At 37.8% G+C, this 15,464-nt stretch overlaps 1 protein-coding gene across 22 annotated transcripts in view; it reads left to right on the top strand.

Moving 5' to 3' along the window:
* LOC129775918 (dachshund homolog 2) overlaps positions 1 to 15,464 on the top strand; it is a 108,276-nt gene that overhangs the window by 48,742 nt on the left and 44,070 nt on the right. For 8 of the 22 annotated variants that reach the window (XM_055781187.1, XM_055781170.1, XM_055781176.1 and 5 more), the window contains exon 2: positions 5,879 to 5,905. The exons of 5 other annotated variants lie outside the window; for them this stretch is intronic. In XM_055781187.1, coding sequence (XP_055637162.1) covers positions 5,879 to 5,905 — 27 coding nt within the window. Of the gene's footprint in view, positions 1 to 4,313; positions 4,332 to 5,878; positions 5,906 to 15,464 lie in introns of all 22 variants that reach the window. 9 more of the 22 variants (XM_055781172.1, XM_055781171.1, XM_055781177.1 and 6 more) reach the window with 2 other exon arrangements.

The raw sequence follows: 15,464 nt of genomic DNA, 5'->3' as shown, positions 1-15,464 counted from the left end.
CTCCTGATTTCCACTCGAATAGTTTGATACATTGACAGCGAATGCAAGCTCTTCAGGTGCATTGTTGTTAACAAGATTTTCAACACGTCGCCTTTTTGTCTTTTTCGAACATTCATTAAACGATTTCTGAGGTCTTCCTTTACCAATTTGAGGAACAGACTGCAAATCGTCTTTAGTTTTACTTTACTGATATGCCGGAAGCTTAACTGGTTTTGATAACCAGTTTTGCCGAAGGATTTGAAATTTAAGTATCTTTTTTTCTTAAGGAACAAAACTACCTTAACAAAGAATCGTTTATTTTCACAGTGATTGCGGCATGTCTCAATAATAGTTAAGGAAACGGATTATACTTACGTGTTGCTACCGTCACCATTTGGGGTTTCACTTTAAAAGATATCGAACGTAAACGAAAACTCAATGTAAAACTGTGATGAATCACTGAAAATTAATTTGCCACGTGCTTAGAAGAAACTTCTTGACTGCACATGCTTGTTCTGACAAATTGGGTGGGCTAACAAGGCTACTGAGATCGTTTCAGCATGCCTGAAACATGTATAAAACACACCGCCTACTTGTTTGGGTGAAAAATTCACTTTTATGACTTTTGTCTATGGGACGCCGCACTGTGCGACGTTCTGACGCAGTTTCCGATCCACTGTACCGCTTCGACGCCTTGATTGAACTTTTCGAAAAACAGACAAGCGTTCATTGAAACGGTTTAGCACTGCACGGACGATGGTTTTGTTCATATTCAACTCCTCCATGATCCTTGTACCCGACCGTAACTTTGATGCAGAATTATGCAGAATTAATTATTTTCATTTTTATCGCGGAATAGGGGGTCATCGTAGCCACTTGGTTGCGCGTTCGCTTACTAAGCGATCGATCGTGAGTTCAAACTCAGAGCCCTCAATTGACCATCTTTGTGTTGTTATAGAACAACTACGTCCACGCAACCATCATCAGTGATGGAGATCGATCCATGGTGGAACAAAGATCGATTCATCCATACAACTGCTCTGCTCTGCATGAAACATCGGGCTGCTGTTCTATTAATAATCCAACAATAATCAATATCAACTGTCTTCGCTGTCCGGTCTGCTGAACAATGGAAGAACAGAAAGAATACCCTTACGCCTAAAAGGCTACTACTGTGGAATTTACCATAATGTAAGGGATCGTGCACAAATTACGTAACGCTAGAAATCCGGATTTTGAACCACCTACCCCCCCCCCCCACCCTACGTAACGCAATTTCCTACCTCTTATATACAGAAAGTAACGCAATTTCGACCCCCACTCCCCTCCCCCCCTTTATCGCGTTACGTAATATGTGCACGGCGCCTAATGGAGCAAAAGACCATTGAATCGCTTACTTTCTGTAGCTTTTGTCATAATCCTACGCGCATCCTTCAAATTATCTACACAAGTCCGTCCAGGAACACATGCACTTTGTCCCGATCCAATTATCTTTTCAATATAATTTTGAATTCTGTTACAAATCATTTTGGTAAACAGTTTATAATCAGTGTTTAATAAACTAATTGGCCGATAATTGTCTAAATCTGTGAGATCACCTTTTTTGGAATAAGAGTGATAATATCATTCGTAAATTCCTTAGGAGGGGTACACTGTCCACTCAGGTATGAATTAAACAACTGTTTTAATCAGATTTTAAAAAATCAAAACATTCAAAAAAAATCATAGATTAACCCATCTGGACCCGGCGATTTTTTCTTGTTATACATTTTGAGTGTTTTCCAAAGTTCGTCAAAATTTCCCGCACGAGATGTATTCTGTCTTCTGTTGTTAGTGATCTGGTTATTGAATTTAGTGGGTTCTCATATCTTTCGAGATCGGAGTTTTCTGATGTGGCTTGGTACAGTTTTGAAAAAATGATCATGCACTATGGTCCCTAAATGTGTACTATCTGTTATTAACGCTCCCAACTCTCAGATTTGTAAAAACTCTTTACCTTTGATTTGAAGCAATAGTTCCACCAAGAACTCAGATCTGTCTAGTGCATGGGCTTTCCTTGTAACGTGTTGTATTGAACTTTGAACCTATCCTTGATTTCAGAAACCGCTAGTAAGCTTGGATTTACCTTCCAGTAACCCCCTACCACGAAACATCATATGCTCTTCCTTTATATTTAATTTTAATAACACACAGTGATGACCCAAAAAACTCAATGGTAAGGTTTTGCAGCCAGATACGTGGCATAAAAAATCTTTCGAAATATAAAACCATTAGATCGGTTTTATATTTTGAAAGATTTTTTATGCCACGTATCTGGCTGCAAAGCTGATTCCTGTGGAAAGTGAATCTATGCACTTTCATAGCTTTTGCAACATCCTTCAATGAAAGCAGTTCAACCAAATTTTTAAGACCATTTGAATTTTTTTTTACAATCCTTTTGAATCATTCTCCTCCAAAATACAATTGAAGTCCCCTCCTAGCATCGTAAAGGTGGTTCCAGGTTTGTTCAAATGAACAGCTAGGTTTTCTGCGAACAACCTATTCCGAATGAATATAAATGTTAATGAAATTAACTCCATGATTCACAACTGATACAATTCTTCCCGTTGGATCTAGTAAGAATATAGAAAACATAAATGTTTTTCTAATCAGCACTGCTATTCCTTTTCTGTCCACACTTATGTTAACTAACGCATTGTGTGATATTATGAAGGAAAAATCTTGATAGCTAACCTCCTGGAGGAACACAATATCAATATTGTGTTCAATAATGAATTCTTTCAAAAGATTTCTTTTCACTAATATATTAGTGCTGTTAAGATTAACCGTTGCGACTGAGTAAACAAAGTTCATTTCGATAGTGTTAGATCTGATTATTTTCCACTTTTCTCACGGGATTTGTTTCTCGATTTCAATGACCTTGGTCGTCGAGCTTGAGCAAGGAGTAGACTACTCTCAGCAGGTGGTACAATGATTTGTTTCCTGGATACTACATCAGATTCGGACGAGTTAAAATCCTCCCGTTGGTACTTGCGTCCCCGCTTTCTGCTGCTGATCTCAACCTACATCGCCGCATTCTCTTCATCTTCTTGACTATTCGAAACGCTTCCCGCCTCGTCTTGATCAACCGATTCATCTTTTCCATCGATCTTTGTGGATTGTCCCACTCCATCCTGCTTCCCCAGCACCACCATACCAGATTCCAACGGTGGTTGAGTTGTGCGACCGCCCAGAACCACACTTGCAAAAGATCCACATTCCTTGTGACTTCCTTCGCCTTCGCTTCCTTCACGCCAGAAGCTGTTTCCAGGTTAGGATTGAGCTGCAGACGTGTATTAACACTCTGCTCACAAGCAAAGCATTTGCTTTGCATACCATCATGGAAAATCCTTGCTCTGATATGCTGGATAAGAAGATGCGCCGGAATTTCCGAAACAATTTCCATATGAGCACCTCGAACTCCATTACAAATCGGAAAACCTGATTCAGCTGAATACCGTTCTCGCACTAGTTGGCAGACAGTTCCATACTTTGCAAGAACAATGGCGATCTGCTCGTCCTTGACCTCTGAAGATCCGTACGTAGCGGAACGTACCATTCGCAGGTGCCACAGACAAAGGTACGCGATTTCCATTCGCATATCGGAATTCCACACTAGTTCCTAGTTTACGAAGCGCTTTTTTCATAATCTCATTCGATTGAAATCGGACAAATAGGCTGTAGTCTTCTCGGTACATTGCACTCAGGTCATCGCTAATCCATCCCTGTTTCTTAAGGAACGTAAAAACCTCCTCATTAGTAGAGTTCCGTGTGTTCGATCCAAAGCGAAGGTTGATGGTGTTTTCTCTTTTCGGTTCCATTGTTTGGAAAATCGTTTCTTGAGCAATACACTGTACTGTTCAATTTACTATTTAACTCATTAGAACAATAGATTTAACACAATACTGAAACTCTTCAAATGTCTCGAAGCACGTTTGATTCAGATGGAATAGCAGAGCTGGTGGAAAAAAACGTCAGCTCTTTTCCAAGGCCTGCTGTTGACTGGGGAAAAGCTGAAACTCATTCCAATAGCATAAATTCGATCCGTGTACGTTCTGCTTTGGAGTGGTTTCGCTTTCACGAATGGCACACAATTCGATTCATCTAGCTCGCTATCACTTTTTCTGAATAATCTTAATTTTCACATTATACGTTTCAACGCTCATTAGACTGATTATTTGAACGACATAAAAATTTGCACCAACTCCAAACGCTTTCATAATCCAATGATCAATAGTAGCTAGCGAACAAACAATGATTGCACAAATCTAATTATATGTTTTTCTAATTTTTAGATTGATGGATGCAATCGGGTATGTTTTGAAGCTTATCTTAATTTCAAGAACCATTATGATTAGCACTTTCCGAAGATAAACTTTTCTCCTGTTAGCCGGATTTGAATTGAATCGTATCACATCTCATTTCCTAGTTAATTATGATCCATTGGGTTCGCTGTAACGATCCCATCTGTTTTCACGGCGTGAGATTTTACAAAACGGTACTCCAAAAATTCTTCTGATGGGACGCAATAGAATAATAATCAAAGAGACTGAATCAAACAATTTGATAGTTCACATTTACACTACATGCCACGTTGTATTCAAAACTGCGCCAAAAAATATGTCTTTACAATAAAAGCACTGTGCACAATTTATTGCTCCAATTTTAATTTTTTATCCCTTCCATCCAGCTTTTTTTCCCCAACAAGATTTTTCTCACAGCAAAGATTATCCCCCAAACTTTCGATTCCGTTCCTTTCCGGAAGCATCGTCAGCTAAGACGCCGAGAAGTCACAAGAAAAATGTTCTCCCAACCCATTTTCTCGGGACGACGATTCTGTCGGCGCGCGTCTGTGTGATAAATGGTCACCGGTGGCGGCGAAGATTTTCCCACTGGTACTGGTGACAGGATTTAGGGCCTTGGTGAGTGGAAATTGCTTACCTTTTTTCCCCGTCGGGTCCGACTGTTGCTCGAACAACAGGTTCTCGTGATGGTGCTTCCCACCAAGCGGTGAAGGGGGGGGGGGAGGAAGAGAAACCGTTTAACATTTGGGCCGTATAGCGAGACGGGTGGGGGTGGTGGTAGTGGTGGTGGAATTGGCTGAGTGAAGTCCCCAACACTTGTCGAAGAAGAGGGTTTTATTTTATTGCGAATTAATGTCGAACAACGGTCTGGTCGCCCCTTTTCGCTGGCAGTTGGAGGGGTGGGGACAAATGGGAAGCTCCGGTTGAAAACCAGCAACTGGGAGGTGTGGGAGCAAAAACTGCGTACGACCTTTGAGCCGTCTACGCCAACCATAGACAACCAGCGCAAAAGTTAATGTAGGCATATCGGAGCGGATGCAGAGGTGCATACAGAACCGCACAATGCTTTCCCGTTTTCCAGGTGGGGACATGTGGCTGAAAATGACGCATAGAGAGGGAGGGGCGGGTAAACCTGAAATTGAACAGCCATTGAAACTTCTTTTTTCCCGTTCTAGTGTATATCACGTAGCCTCGTTTGTGAAAGATAGATGTGCTTTTACCCTGAAATCTTTCGATCGATATTGCCTGCTAGAGGTGTGCTCAACTGTGTGAATTTCTTATATCTTTCTCGTTTCGTTTATGATTTGGATACAATTGGCATACAGCTCTTTCGTTTCTCTCATTGTACTAACGAATGATAAATGTTTTCTATATGTTACGTGTCTATTCAGTAAATGTTTGTTCTTTCCTCTGTATTTCATCTACCTGATTGTTTGTTTTGTTACTGAACGTTTAAACCGAAAAATTTCCAATATCAAAATTATCGCAAAATTAAAAAACCTCCAAAAAAGATTCACTCAACGAATGGACGATTTTTCTTTCTTTTTTAATTTCAGATGCTTATCGATAAAACCACCTGAGAGGTAGGCGCATACAAGTTTAGCAACCACATACCACAAATTCTAACCCAATAGACTAACAGACCAGCGTGAGCAAGATCATCCGCGCGCGAAAAGAACTTGAAGAAAGAAAAACAAACAGAACAGTGAAAAAACAGTAGGTATTCCTCAACGTGCACCGAACAAACAGACAGATGAACAGAACAAACAAAATACGAACCAAACGATCTTGATCTCCCTCAAAGGAAGGAAAGCTCCAAAGGGGGTGACACTTGCTAAGGCGAACAGTACAGTATATTTAATGCTGCACCCTTTGCATTCTTCGCAGCCGTTGAGTTGTTCCCACTAGTTTTTGTGTGTTATTGTTTTGCTCTCTTCATCGCGCCACATCTGAGTGGATGATTTTGCGCCTGTCTGCGTTATTAGCCAAGACGAAATTAGTGAAGCTCACGCTCGCGATCGCGTAGAAGCAAAAAAAAAAGTTTAGCGTTAGTACACTAGCTCTGGTCGGCCGGTTAGCACTGAGAAGAAAAAAAAAATGAAGTTGAAGTGCTGATGATTTCCGCTCAAATTATAGAACGAATGAACCAATGAACTAGCTTATCTTGGAGAGTAATCATAGCTTCGGGCGAAAAATTAATAAAGTACAACCAACAACAGCAGTTTAATGTGAATTGTAATGAATAGAAACAACCTTTTCACGTTGTTGTTTTACCACAACACAAAGACTGAGAGAGGGGGGAAAGTTGGTTTGAACAAACACGACACAATTTCGGATACATCTATCATCGGGATTGGATTATACACGTGTGTGTGTGTGTGTGTATATATATATAAAGTCTCGATTTATTAGCTATAAATTAACTTCAATTGCTTTCTCCTTTGATTTACATTCTCTGCGTTGCTGTGAGGGTATTGTTTCAATATCGGCGCGGTAATAAATTTCCTGCGAGAGGAATAATGAGTACCTCTGCGGAGAAGGCCATCGACAGTTTAATGCGGAGTTTGATTCCTCTGATCAAATAATTTGATTCGCTGATAGTGAATTATAAGGTGATCGGCCCACAACTACAAGTTTTTCGTTATGAGTTGAAGTTATTCAACAAATACAAGTATGTCAGTAACCAACATTGCTTTTGAAGTCCTAGCAGAATTTAAAAAATACGTTAGAAAAAGTATCAAATAAAAATCACCAATTTTCAGATTTTTATAATATTTCGTGAATTTTTTAAATCGTTTATCACGTGAAAATTCTGTAAGACATTGTTTAAGAAATTCAGTTACAGCAGATTTCAAAAGGTTATTTTTTTCATTTGTTTATTTTAGGCATTTTAGCTGTAACAGGCCGAATTTTAATCGTGTACATGTCACATTTTTATCATATCTATAATTAGCATAGTTGCCATATTTCGGCGTAAGAGTATTCCTTTTATACCATTGCATATGGTACATTTTCACAGTAGCCATTAAGGCGTAAAAGTATTCTTTCTCTTCTTCCATTATCCAGTTAAACCACCGGACAGTTATTAATAGAACAGCAGCCCGATGCGTCTTGCAGAGCAGAGCAGATGTATGGATGAATCGATCTTATTTCGACCGTGGATCGATCTCCATCGCTGATGATTGTTGCGTGGACGTAGTTATTCTGTAACAACACAAAGATGGTCAATGAAGGTCCTGAGTTTTTGAACTCACGATCGATCACTTACTAAGCGAACGCGCAACCAATGTGGTTACGGAGACCCCCAAAAGTTCATTTGAAAGAGCTATTTCAAAACTGACTAAATCGGTAAGCGCTCAAAATTACTCGGATTGATTCAAACGCAAGGAAATCGACCACCACATGAACTGATTCCATGAGCCGTCGACGGGTGATCTTGCATGTCCGAAATGCTGCTTTGGCGCCATGAAAAAATGTTGTTCATATTGAACAACACTAAGGACTATTGTTTTTTTCATAAAATCGATACTCATTTTTCATTGATTTCGGGTTGAATCTTGACAAGAAATGTATTTTTGTTCCAGAGCTTATATTTAATTCCCATTTTGGTAAAACAACCACAAACAGTCAAAATGATTTCAAATTTTCAGAGCACGATTCGAATCAACATGTTGGCACACAAATTAATTTCCAGAAATTGGGTTCCAGAAAGCTATCGTTGCGCTGATTGGTACACTTCCGGGTTCCTTAGATTTCTAAATCTATCCCACAATCCCAAATGAAATGAGAAAAGAAAACAGAAAGAGATGTCTGCTCGCATACATACAAACCTTTTTTTAAACTTTAAAAACAGCTCATAATTTGCGCATTTGACCCTCTAGCACACGAAATGGCATTATTTCTAACAAAGATGAAATGTTCTCAGCCAACGCTAGTTTGGATGTACCAAGTTGGATCAGCTCGAGAAGATTTTTCTTGAAATGGCAAATTAACCGTATTGCTCTGTACTGCAAACAAGTATCGAAAGATACTAGACAATAATCAAAAGGTTAAAATTCACGATGAAAATTGTGCAAAAAAAACAATGAGAAGTATCATCAGGAACATTCCTCATGAATAAAGAATAAAGGAAAACAACGCCTATCGTTCTATGCTATTTTCCCATATTCACTATGAAAAATAAAACACACTGTTTGTGAGTTTGTAGGGGGTATCCAAATCAATTGGGGTCAAAATTACTATATTCGTCCAAAAAATGACGTGACGTAACTGATATTTTGTGTTTTTAATTTGTACCATCAATATCTTCCCGAAAGATGGAAACTTATGTCGAAATGGTATGTTTATAACAGTGAACCGTAATTAGTGACCAACAAATAGATTCTAGATCACCAAAACCGAATATGGCTCCAGAGTGATTCTCTATTTTTGGTGATCCACTACAAACTGCTGGAACCGGGTGACTGAAGCTGGTAAAACAACATGCGGCCGAGCGTTGTATAATGACCGATGATGGCGTTGTTTCCAGTTGCATTGATGAATCCTAACTTCAGGCAAATCAACTGTAGCTTATAGAACTTCCACTTGAAAAGCAATTTGATGAATTATGAATGGAAAGTTTCGCCTTGCCTATGTTACAGTCCAGGACATTTTGAACGTCGCTTTTTCCGTTCGTTGCTGATCGCTCTTTTCCGAATACGCTTAACGTTAAAACATACCGAGCGAGAAATACCTATAAGCACACACTTTTTTCAATTTTAAGAATCAGTTGGAATTCGAATTGGAAAATATACAGGGTCTTCAGGTTGAACGCTCACGCAAAAAAAAATCGAATAGCTCCTTTTTTTCGCTCCATCGATGGTAACACTGGGCTCCCCACTTCGGGACGATAATATTCGGCTACTCGTTCAGTCTGATCGGATGGTTTTTAGTGTCAAGATCTACAATCAAATGTCCAAATGTCCAAATGTACAAATGTCCTTGTAAACATTTGTTTCATTATTCACACTGAACCGAAGTTATCAAATCGTCAAATGAAAATGAAAGTGTCTCATATCGAACGAAAGTGTCTTATATACGAATGAAAAGTCGTTTGAGTTCGAACCGTATTCACCGAAAGTAATGAAATTAACGATTTGCAGTATGTCAGCAGACGTGATCAGTTCCACTTTTTTTTAAAGGCGATCCGGGAAAATCCACTCTGGAGAAATTAAATCGAATGAAACATTCAATTGAGAGCAGCGATCGTCTGTTCACATGTGAAACTGAAACCGACATATGACGCATTCAAATGATAGTAAAGTACTCTATCTTTCAATCGTCAAGTGAAAGCATTTGCTTTCAAATTCAAAGAAAATGACAGCAGAACGAAAAGGAAATCGATGTTTAAGTGTAAGTAGAGGACGTGTATTTTTTGTGAAATCGTATTACTCGAGCAACCGAAGCCTTAATGAAACTTTGTCCTTTTATGGTAAGAATTTCAACATTTCTCGTTGTAAATTACTTCCTCTTAGGGTACGTGAAGGACCGTTGCTACGTTAATAACATTTGGAGGAACTTAAAGAAGAAATAACTCGGATTTTCAACAGCATCGAAGTCGTAATGTTAGAGTTGCGCATGAAGAATTTTGTTCACCATTTAAAACGTGTTATCGAAAAAAGGAGTGGTCACATCGAAAATGTCCTAAAATAAGCTTTATTTTGGTTTTTTAAAAATAAAAATTGTTTCACTTTTGTAGAATTTATTAAAATTTGTTGCGTGAGCGTTTAATCTGAAAGACCCTGCAGCTATGTCGTTTGGTGGGTCTTTCTATTCAATGTTTATTTTGTCATAGGAAGTTCCAATCCTTTCTCAATAGTTATTCTAAATAACGAAAACACATTTTGGGTAGGAGTTCCTATATGCGTAATACAATTTTTATTATTGATGTAAAAATTCAAACAAGGAAACTATAGACAATCAAATTTTTCCGGTGGTTTACCATTTATCAGAATGATTTCAAAAACTCGTTTCGAGATTGAGTCAATCAGGTTATTCAGGACTAGTTGTGGAATTCTATTGCCCTCGTCCCTTCCAAATGTTAGCTGCTTTCGTTCTGTTCCAAACTGCCGACCGCCTATTTAGACATATGTATATCGTAAGCATCCTCCAAAGATTTTTAATGTGGTTCAGGTCTGGACTATGAACACTTCATAACCTTAATGTTTCTATCGAAAACCCATACCAGAGCCTCAATCTCGTTACTGAAAGACAAAGTCATCTTTAGTTCTCATACATATTTGCTAGAAATAGAAGATTCAGCGATTTAAGTTATTAATATTGAAACTTTCTGTTTTATTTTTAAAGTGATAATGGTACTACCATTAATATCTTCTTCTACTTTATTATTGCTTACAATGGTACTGCGGAAGGGTTCGCTATTTTCCCTCATAATTTGAATGATTACTTTTTTCGTCAAAAATCCTTCGTTAAATTGTACCTACAAGTGTCAAACCTCAAAAAAAAATTCTCGGGTTTCAAGTGAGGTTTGTGGTAAATAGATGTTGGACATCATTCCACTGTGTATGGCAAAAGTGTAGCAGAAAAAAATGAACGCGTACATGAAGATTTTTTGGTTCCTTATTCATATTTCTATCGCCCACATGGATTAGACAACTAAATTCGAGCTGAATTTTGAGTGTTGACGTAGAGAAGGCAGCTTGCAGATCCAATACGCAGTGTTTTATGCATTTAGGGAGGCTCGAGAAATCATTTTTTTTCTTTCCATTTTTCTCCAAAAATTGCTCTTTTCAAAAATTCATCACTTTTTAACTACTAAACCGTCTAAATCGGTCGGATCAACACATCAAATTGAAACCAATGTGCTAGTGTTTTTTGAAAAAATATTTCACTCCTAAAACAAATTGATTTTGTTTCTGTAATTAGTGATTGTATTTGTTTTTTAGTTTACATGATCTCGGGACCAGAGTGCTTTTTAATTTTTTTATTTCTTGAAAGCTGAGGTTTTTTACATAACATATTCTAAAATCAGAGAAGCGTTATTCTTTGTGGATTTTTAAAACTAACCGATGGTCCGAAAAATCAATGTGTACCCCTTTTTTCCACCACAAAAATTCATAAATTCATGAACTTTGACATGTTTTCGGTTTTCGTGCAATATTCAAGAATTATTTTTCCACAAATGACGCATAACATCAAAGCAATACTCCTTGTTGACCGTACGATTTTGTGGAAAAAAATCCTGATGTACCATGCTACGTTAATCGAAGAAAATAGTTAGCAAACAATAATTGATATTTATCGGGAATGGCTCTCCTGGAGACAATTGGGCTTTGGGAAAATTGGGCTTTGGTCATTCGATGTCATGACCATATACCCATATACCTTTTGAGCAAATCAGGATAATCATTGACGTTATCCAACAGCTGTTGAGCGATGCTCATGAGAAGGTTAAAATTAGACAATTTTGGAACAAACGGTTGCATTTGTTATTCATGTGTTGGGGCATTCAGAGCTGTTTACATTTCGGGTGTTTTGGAACGTTATTCTATTTCATACACAAAATCTTATGCAAATTCTTCGATCCATTGGCAAATCGTTGAGCCCACTGAAACACGTCTGATTCTTGTATATGTCATAAATCATTGAAATATGTTAGATATGTCAAAACTGTAGACATATTTCACGATATTTGTACCAACCAGGGTCTCACAATTTCACTTCAATTGATACATACTAATGAGCCTATCGCTCCTCAATTTACTACAAATTTAGGCAGGCTGAAAATATTGATATTCCCTCTTCACGCTCAACAGAGAGAATATCACTTCACCTCTGAACGGTTTTGTTTCGTTCCACGTTCATTTGTTTCATTATTCACACTGAACCGAAGTTATCAAATCGTCAAATGAAAATGAAAGTGTCTTATATTCGAATGAAAATTCGTTTGAGTTTGAATCGTATTCACCGAAAGTAATGAAATTGAAGCAGTATGTCAGCAGGCGTGATCAGTTGCCGGCGGCGGTTATAATCTAATATCGCTCTTTTAATTCCACTTTTTTTGAAAGGCCGTCCGGGAAAATTCACTCTGGAGAAATTAAATTGAATGAAACGTTCAATTGAAAGCAGCGATCGTCTCTTCACATGTGAAACTGAAACCGACATATGACGCATTCAAATGATAGTAAAGTACTCTATATTTCAATCGTCAAGTGAAAGCATCTGCTTCAAATTCAAAGGAAATGACAGCAGAACGTGCCCCCGTGGCCGAGTGGTTAGCGTCTCACATTATCATGCCGGGTGTTTCCTTCGACTTGCACTGTGGTTATTCAAGGCGTGTTATTTGGCTTAAGGAATCTGAACTAAGTATTAATAAATGACGCTAGTTGATGCATACGTTGAGACGGCAAAAGTTTCATAGGGAACGTTAACGCCATTCAAGAAAGAAGAAGACAGCAGAACGAAAAGGAAATTGATATTTAGGTGTGAGTAGAGAATATTTGGTTATTTGTTTATTTGTTTATTTGCCAACAGGCTAGAAACCCCAATGGTAGTCTTAGTATCTAAATTAATTAGTATCTGAATTACAAATTTAATATTCACAATCGCAAATGATTCTGGTTGAAGGGGAAGGAAGAAGTAAAAAATAATTTTCTTCTTTTAATTTCACGTCTTCTCGACAAAACTTGCACTGTATTGTACAAATGCTATAAGAGCTTTGTTCTAAAAAGCTGTCGGTTGTTGGCATTTGGTGTGTTTTTTTTTTGTTGATTCAGGTATTTACCCGCCATTTACGATTTTAGATACACATAATGCACACTTTGAGTTTTATTGCAAGCGATTGTGATTTGATACGAATTTATTTGCGACCTAGCATATGCAAAAACTACACGATTTTATGTTCGATGGATGCCCAACACACCTGCCAAAGCAAGTTATAATCGGAAGAAGTTAAATCTGGTGAACAAAGCTGGTTAGTGTGGTTAGAGAGGTTAGTGTGTGTTGGAATGTTGCTGAATTCATTTTGTCGTATCGCCGTTCTTGAAGTGGTTATTTATTTTCCAATGATAGACTCAAACCGATTAGAAAAACTGGGGGTGAGACGGGCAATTCGAGTATTTTGTCGTTTTCCAAAACATAAAATCCATTTCTTGCAGTTCAATATACACTGAAAACGTGGGTTTTCAATCTTTTTCACTCGATCAAATTATATCAATGTTCAGACAATTGTATCAATTGTATCACGGGTCACTCACTTCGACTCTAACATCAGAATAGCTCAGAGACTGACTCGAAATCAAACTATTTGTCATAGCTCTTTACAATTTTCCGTTCAGGTTTAAATTTCGAATCCAAAATCCGAATTGTTTAGCGTTACATAATTTGTGCAACACGCGTTTGCATTTGTACACATCCAAGAAATGCTACGAAAAGTTCTGATGCCGAACTAAGTAACATAATTATGATTTCGAGTAAATCAAACTTTAAGTTTAAAGATGTAAAGTTTTGATTGCGCTCAATCATTCTCTCCAATTGTCTTCTCTACAGCTCTTAGATACTCTTTAACAAGGTCGTGTATATTATTACATTTCTCATTTTTTCTTGAAATGCAAACAATTCATTTCAATATGAGTAACTTTTCCGTGTTCATTGAAGGACGAAGGGAAGAATCTTTGATGCGGAGAAATCCAATATTTCATTGAAATTCCATCTATTTTCTGCTTGTCAGAAACGCTTGACTTCGCTCTAGTCGCCATGGTCGTATGCACTTGATCCACTCTGACTGCACGCTATTATCAGTTCATTCAAAATAAATTTATGCCACAAACCTGGCTGACATTATTGTGATCTGATATGAGGAGAATGTAGAGTAATAAATGTTTGATTGTTTGGTACCATTGACTCATTTTTTCTTATTTTGTCTCTTAGTCTGGTCGGACTGAACACTGACTGAACACAATATTTGTTCTTTGACAAAGTCTCAAAAAACAAACGTTTTATCCCTAGTTCTCGTATCCCACGTAGTCCACGAAGGTTGTTGGACTCTTTATAAGATTTGGAAAAATCGGTTGCGTGTTTTTCTGAGGGTATTGCGTAGATGTCACCAAAGTCGATTGTAAAAAATGTGCTTCTTATCCGAGGTTTGAATTTGATACTGCTTGAGTCCAAAGTGATTCGTCCACAGTTCAGTCTATTCATGAAACTTCCCAGTCAAAGTTGGGGAGTGTGTTGTTCAATCGCCTATCGATGTAATGACTTCGGTCTCGAAAGAACGATTTGCCATGCATTACATCACTTATGCTTGAGCGGAATACATGTTTGGACTGAAACAATGTATGATATAGATGGGTACCATACACATTGAGCAAGGATGGGCTTCGAGTGTTTATAAGCATAATCCGTAAGGTCACGGAAGTCCAACAGGTTCTCTATGGGGCGCTTGCACCGTGCATATGTATTGGTAATCTGTTGGGCAGGCAAAAGAGATCACTGCATAGGATTTTTATGGATCAACAAGATTGAGCCTTCTTTAAATAATTGTTTTAGCGAAGTTGCTACAAAAATTATGCTCTATTCTACATTAATAACATGCGAACATATGTGTCTTTATATAAAAATATTTACTTTTAACCTCAAGGCCATATAAACGGAGAAAAATAGAAATTTCTGTTATGGCTATGATCCATAACAATGGAAGCAGATTGATTATTCAAAAAGTTCCACAGGAACAGTGCAAAATGCACAGTTCCTCTGCATGAGGAGGAGTGTGTTCCCATGTATACTTTGTGCTTTTTACCCCTGGAATGCTGGTCTCGTGAAGAATTAGACTATAACAATGTTCTGAATGTTACACCAATGCAACCACAATCGATTAATACGTTTTTCTGTTATTTTATGGCTCTTTATACTTTCATGAATTATATTCAGTTCCTTTTTTTCAATTAATAACAGGAAAAAAGAATTTCTTCACTTCTGTTGGAGTATCCAAAATTACTCTGTTTTGGGGAGGCTGAATTAGATGAATATTAAAACTGAATGCAGACGGAGAAAGCATATTTTCTAGCGTTTGTTCATTCAATCACACCCTCTTCTTCAAATAAATACCAATGTAGCCTAAAAAAATACGCTATAGCAATATTACAG

This window comes from Toxorhynchites rutilus, chromosome 3, assembly GCF_029784135.1.
Source record: "Toxorhynchites rutilus septentrionalis strain SRP chromosome 3, ASM2978413v1, whole genome shotgun sequence".
NCBI lineage: Eukaryota > Metazoa > Arthropoda > Insecta > Diptera > Culicidae > Toxorhynchites > Toxorhynchites rutilus.
The sequence above is the reverse complement of the archived record's forward strand: the minus strand, read 5'-3'. Positions and strand labels throughout refer to the sequence as shown.